The sequence below is a fragment of the Hoplias malabaricus genome, chromosome 12 (assembly GCF_029633855.1).
Source record: "Hoplias malabaricus isolate fHopMal1 chromosome 12, fHopMal1.hap1, whole genome shotgun sequence".
Classification (NCBI taxonomy): Eukaryota; Metazoa; Chordata; class Actinopteri; order Characiformes; family Erythrinidae; genus Hoplias; species Hoplias malabaricus.
The window spans coordinates 27,661,459-27,667,458 of record NC_089811.1 but is presented as its reverse complement, the minus strand read 5'-3'; the positions used below and the strand labels follow the sequence as shown (position 1 = coordinate 27,667,458).

At 43.2% G+C, this 6,000-nt stretch overlaps 1 protein-coding gene across 2 annotated transcripts; it reads left to right on the top strand.

Annotated features, from left to right (window-relative positions):
- The first annotated feature begins 1,463 nt into the window (after positions 1-1,463).
- Positions 1,464-4,742, top strand: pou3f3a (POU class 3 homeobox 3a). Of its 2 annotated transcripts, none has more exons than XM_066686925.1 (2): positions 1,464-3,325; positions 3,585-4,742. In XM_066686925.1, the coding sequence occupies exons 1-2, from the start codon at positions 2,096-2,098 to the stop codon at positions 3,690-3,692; spliced, it is 1,338 nt and encodes a 445-aa protein (XP_066543022.1). In that variant the 5' UTR covers positions 1,464-2,095; the 3' UTR covers positions 3,693-4,742. The 2 variants fall into 2 exon arrangements, with proteins under 2 accessions (XP_066543022.1, XP_066543023.1); XM_066686926.1 differs by having other exon boundaries at positions 1,464-3,365.
- Positions 4,743-6,000: the final 1,258 nt, after the last annotated feature.

Here is a 6,000-nt window from a genome sequence, read left to right as displayed (position 1 = left end):
CCTACACAGTACTACCCCAACAAATAAACACATGCGGAAATCACTTCTTCCACCAAATTTCACTTTAAAATTCATACTCTAGTTGGAACCACTTTTCAGGGGGTAATTCAGACGTCTCTGAGACACCGCTGTTCGGTTTTCTAGCGCTATTCTTATTGGAATCTGATTGAACTCTATAGGCTGTATAATTAAACAGGTTACGGAGTTAACACAGAAATGGTGATAAACGCAAAGCTGCATTTCACAAATCACAAGAGCCTGAGCCACTCCAACGGCCTCAGTCCTAGTGTTAAACAAATACAGTGATATGTTAAATATAGCCAATGAGTAGATGTTGTATAATCAAAAAGTTAGGTCATATCAGGACGGGACTGTGTGAACAATTCGGTATGTAAATTTAAATATCAGTCTGTCAGTTTAAAAACTAAAATCAGACGTTAAAATGTGTTTTAAGCACAGTGTGCTGATGGCACGAAGACTACATTATAGATTATTATATAAACTGAAGGATATTTAGTTTTATGTTTTCAAATTCATAAAACAAATCCACATGTACTCCGCAAAATTCAGAGCTTTTACCGTCGTCTACAGGACAGAGCCGGTATGAAAAATCGACAGTTATGGTCACATTAACGGTTTTGTGGATTTTCTTACACATCCTCTAAAGGAAACAAACCTAAATTATACTTTTTATGTGGCTTTAAATGCACATTTATGGTTTAGTGTTGAGTTTAACATGTTAGCATATTAACTTTTTTTTCACAGGCCATATTTAATGTCTTATTTATTTAGATGTTAAATTCAGTAAAAACCGTAATTATATATTGTAACATTGGCTGTGTTTCTACGTCAAACATTCATTTCTTTCCAGTTGAAAAATCAATAAAATCTGGTCATTTAACCTGGGCCCAACTTTTAAAAAAATTAAATATTTTTCTTTTTCTTTAAGCAAGGTTTCCTTTTTTATACTTTACAATAGGCTATAATAAACAAAAGTGTGTATTAAGCCAGCCCTTGAGTTCCTCCATTTATTGAATAATTTAAACTGGTCTTAATCACAATTTAGAGAGTACCCTCTTTAGTTTTTCGACTAGATCAGAACCCGAGGGACTCCAGCCTAAAGACACACAGGCGGTGTAAATGGGCCTTTTTAAGAGCTAAAGTTTAGCTATGCCCCTCTTTAGTGAGTAACCCCCCCAAACCCAGCGTCTCCTGAGAAGCTCGAGCGCGTTCAGAAAGCCGCTGTGAACACACTCCGCTGCTCCGCGTCTTAAAGCTGAGAGCAGAGATCTGCCACGCGCACCGCTCACAGCCAATCATCGGCGACCTCGGGCGGCACTGGGCGCTGTGATTGGCTGCGAGCTGCGGAAGGATTTGCGCACGCCCCGACTGAACGTAAACATTGGCGTAGTCTGAGGCACTGAGGCAGGAACGCATAAAACTGTCAGAGGACGAGCGAGAGAGAGAGACAGAGAGAGAAAGCCCGAGACAGAGAGAGAGAGATTCCTCATCAGCCGCGCCTTTTAACACACCAAACTTGTATTAGATTTCAGTCAGAGGCGTCTGAAGTTGCAGTTATAGAGAAAATACAATAAAATACAATTGCGGACCAAGTGAAAGTGAATGGATCGAGGGCCGAAACAGCTTACAGGACGAGCGGGAAGTTTACAAAGGAAAAAATCGCCCTGATGTCTCCTTGAGGAAAAAATATATATAGCAGTCGATGATGTACCTCCATGTGGGATTTACCGAACCGTCATCTTGAGTCAAATTACACAGGACGTGAGACTTTTCATCTGTGTTCTCATTTTTGTCATTATTTTTTATTTATGATTGTTTTGGAATGCTGAGTTAAACAGATGTAGAAGCGATTTCATATGGACATGTGGATTTCTACGTTCAAAGTCTTCTCTAAAATTTGATGGATATTTCCGATTACGTTTTGGTGGATCAAACCACAATACCACATATTTTTCCAGGTTTTTAATAATTTATGAACTAGAGTGTCCTTCCCTGGAGTAGAAGGGGAAAAAAAGTTTGGACTGTATACTGGGAGGGGGAATAATTAATAGACTCCTACAAAGTCGTGAGGGGGATGGCCACAGCGGCTTCCAATCCCTACCTGGCTAGCAACAGTGTTCTCTCTTCAGGCTCCATTGTGCCCTCAGAGTCCGGAGGTGGTGGCATGCAGCCGGGAAGTGGTGTTGTGACTTCAGTGTCAGGAGGATACAGAGGAGACCCTGCAGCTAAGATGGTGCAGAGTGACTTCATGCAAGGGAGCATCGCAGCCAGTAACGGGGGCCACATGCTAAGCCATGCCCATCAGTGGGTCACCTCACTGCCACATGCCGCCGCTGCAGCCGCGGCAGCAGCCGCTGCGGCTGCAGCCGAAGCCGGTTCTCCTTGGTCATCAAGCCCCACTGGGATGGGAGGCAGCCCCCAGCAGCAAGACGTAAAGGGTAGTTCAAATAGGGAAGACCTCCATTCGGGCTCGGCAATGCACCACCGCCCTCCGCACATAGCCACTCACCAGTCCCACCAAAGCGCTTGGGGTGGCACGACGGCAGCACATATCAGCACCATCACTGGAGCTCAGCAGCAGTCGCAGCAGTCCCTCATCTACTCCCAGCCTAGTGGCTTCACTGTAAACGGGATGCTTAACCCTGCTGGGAGCTTAATGCACCCAGGGTTGATGCGAGGGGATTCACCAGAAATGGACCATCACCATCATCACCACCACCACCACCAGCACCAGCACCCTCATCATCATCACCAGCAGCACCACAGTGGCGTCAACAGCCACGACTCGCACTCAGATGAGGACACGCCAACCTCCGATGATCTGGAGCAGTTTGCCAAACAGTTCAAGCAGCGTCGGATAAAGCTGGGCTTCACACAGGCTGATGTGGGCTTAGCCCTGGGGACCCTCTATGGCAATGTCTTCTCGCAGACCACCATCTGTCGCTTTGAGGCACTGCAGCTGAGCTTCAAAAACATGTGCAAACTAAAGCCACTCTTGAACAAGTGGCTTGAGGAGGCAGACTCGACCACGGGCAGCCCAACCAGCATCGACAAGATCGCAGCACAGGGCAGGAAGCGCAAGAAGCGCACCTCCATTGAGGTGAGTGTGAAGGGGGCTCTGGAGAGCCACTTTCTCAAGTGTCCCAAGCCCTCGGCACAGGAGATCTCCTCCCTGGCGGACAACCTACAGCTGGAGAAGGAGGTCGTCCGGGTCTGGTTCTGCAACCGCAGGCAGAAGGAGAAGAGGATGACACCACCAGGAGTTGGTCAGAGCCCAGAGGACGTGTATTCTCAGGCCGGCAACGTGAGTGCAGACACACCGCCTCCGTCCATGGACTGCAAACGTATGTTCACTGAGACGTAGAGCTTGCATTTTGTGTACAGTTCAGTTAACTGGACCAACAAGACATCTGTTATTACCTTTATGAATGAATTGCACTTCTGCAGATATGTGCTTTTAAGAAAGACAGGAGAAAGACCCAAAGTCATCCTATAAACTTTAATCTGCCTGCTGATCTCCATTGTCCCTAACTCTAAATGGCTGTCTCTGCTCTGTGTTACAGGAGAGTTTTGTGATAGATTGCTTAAAAGATGCAAGTTTGAAAGGTGAACCAGAGGACCAGGTGGGGATCTCTTCCTGCTCCTATCGCCAGGTGGTCCTGGCCCATTGACACTCCGACCATGAGTAAACGCCACACTAGATCTTTTTTTATGGATTGCCCTCAAGAGAAATTAGAAAAATTTACAGTCATGGACATCATCCACGGTGAAGAAAAACGAGCTTCATGACGCTTACCCGGAGGGATAACGTTATTCGTGGCAACAAAAGGGAATTGTCTTGTTGCCTCAAGTATTGGCCCTAGTCCACTTCCCGAAGACTCAGCTTTTCTATTCCAGTTTTTTTTTTTTTTTTTTTTTTTTTTTTGTGGACCGCACTTCTGTGAATAGTTTTCACACAGGGAAAACACTATGGGGGAACCGAGGATCCAAAACTGCACTTATTCGTCATTCAGCCTGTTCTCTTGTGAACTCTTCTTCCTCTTCTCCTTTTGTTCCTTTTTTTTTAGTTATTATTTTATTGTATTGGCTGAATAATTGTGAACTCTGACCCTTTTTTTACTGCTATTTCCATGCAGTAATTTTGGCGAATTTTGATAAATCTGTGTAAACATTTGGCAATATGAATTCTCAGTGGTGATTGACTTGCTTTATATTTTTCACTGAAATCCCACTTTGGAATATTTTTCGGAAGTTCCCCGAACTGTGGCGAGCTGTGATCTTTCTCTTATAGACGTAGCATTTTCATGTGCATCGTTTCCCTCTCCTCTTTTGATTCTGAATTATATTCTATACACGTAGTAGGCTACCACAATTGTTATTCAATTTGCCTACAGAGCAGCACATTGATAAATCTGATAGGCCGACAAGTCATTGTCAAAAACCTTTTTTATTATTATTATTTTATTTTAATTTCTGTGGTTGTTATTTAAGTTCGGTATTGAGTCAGTCAGAGGTGATTGAGAATAATAAATTTGATAGATCTAACCCACAACTCTGTGTTGTTTTATTTCACTCAGGGCGCAACGTGGACAAAACCAGACAAAACGTAAATGAAAATGAGATTTTATTTGAGTTAAACAATATTTCAGTCAGCAAGGCTTATGTATATATGTGTTTGTTTTTATATTTTAAGTTATGTTTTATGTTGCATTAACTGTTAACTGGCTCGCTGACGTTTGGCATAAATGAAGATTAAACATTTAAATATAAAATATACACGGGATTTTATTTTATTTATTTATTTATTTTGTGTGTGTGTGGGGGGGGCGGCAATATCTAAATGTAAGGACATTTCTGTGTTATATAATTTATTTCTTCGGGATATTGAATTTATTTTCTTTGGTTTAATTTCATCTTTTGAAATAAATAGTTTTGACGGCTTTTTGATGAGGGGTTGGCCCAATCACAATCAGCATGCAACCTGTGCCAAATTATTAATAATTTACAATAGTGTTAACAGAATGATCTATCAGCAGTGCTGAACTTAAATTAATGCACATCACTAAAATATAAAACCACGGATGACTGGATTCAGATATGGACACTAATATAATACAACATTTAACACAGCTCGTGATGCAGTGTAAGCACAAGAACGGCACTGGTGTTCTATATTTAGTTGATGAGGAATTAAGAGACACGTTTGAGAAAATTAAAGCACCGTAGTTTTCCTGAGTTTTATTCTTGATGAATTCTGCTTCTGCGCTTAGAGTGAAACTTCGCGTTGTAGAGAACGGCATGGTGCAGACCGAACTATTTATATGATTACATTCCTAGTGATGAACGAACTGGTTTGTTGACATTGCTTTATTCTTGTTGTTGTTTAGAAAGGGAAAATAGATTTTTTAGACAACCTGCAGCCGCGTGGTGTGTAGGTCACTGCATCAGCACTGTTCATTCTGTCCGCTGTTTGTCAATACTGTCTCTTCAGTCGAATTTAATTGTTGAATTCAGTTACCTTTGCGTTCATCAACAACACTGACCCTTGTTTTAATTACAATGACTTTCGGACTGTAGTGAAATGTCCAGGTCACTTGATTGTGAACATTGTTTTTTTTTGTCCTTCTCACAGTATGAGAATAACCTAAAGGTCTCGAAATAATGGCAGGTTTTAAATGATTCTCAGTATTTTTGCTCTCTCTTCCTCCCTCTCTCTGTGATCTGTAAGGCCTGTTGTGTGTGTTTGTGTGCGCGCTCGCGTTAACGCGCTGCAGCAGAATAAAAGCACGCGCGTTCCTCCACGGCGCGCTGACGTCATGTGCTTGCTGCGCGCGGGTTCGTATTCAGTCCACGTAGCGCGCGGAGTGCAGCAGGCCGAGCTCCTCCGGCAGCAGCACAACACTGCGGAGAGGGACGGATGAAGAGAGAGAGAAACCCTAAGTAAAGCCCGCGGTTCTGCCGAGGCTCCTGACACACGCT

Coding starts and splice junctions, on each gene's coding strand:
- pou3f3a (XM_066686925.1), top strand. CDS start 2,096: ATGGCCACAGCGGCTTCCAATCCCTACCTGGCTAGCAACAGTGTTCTC. Junction 3,326..3,584: donor TGTATTCTCAGGCCGGCAAC/GTGAGTGCAGAC, acceptor TCTGTGTTACAG/GAGAGTTTTGTGATAGATTG.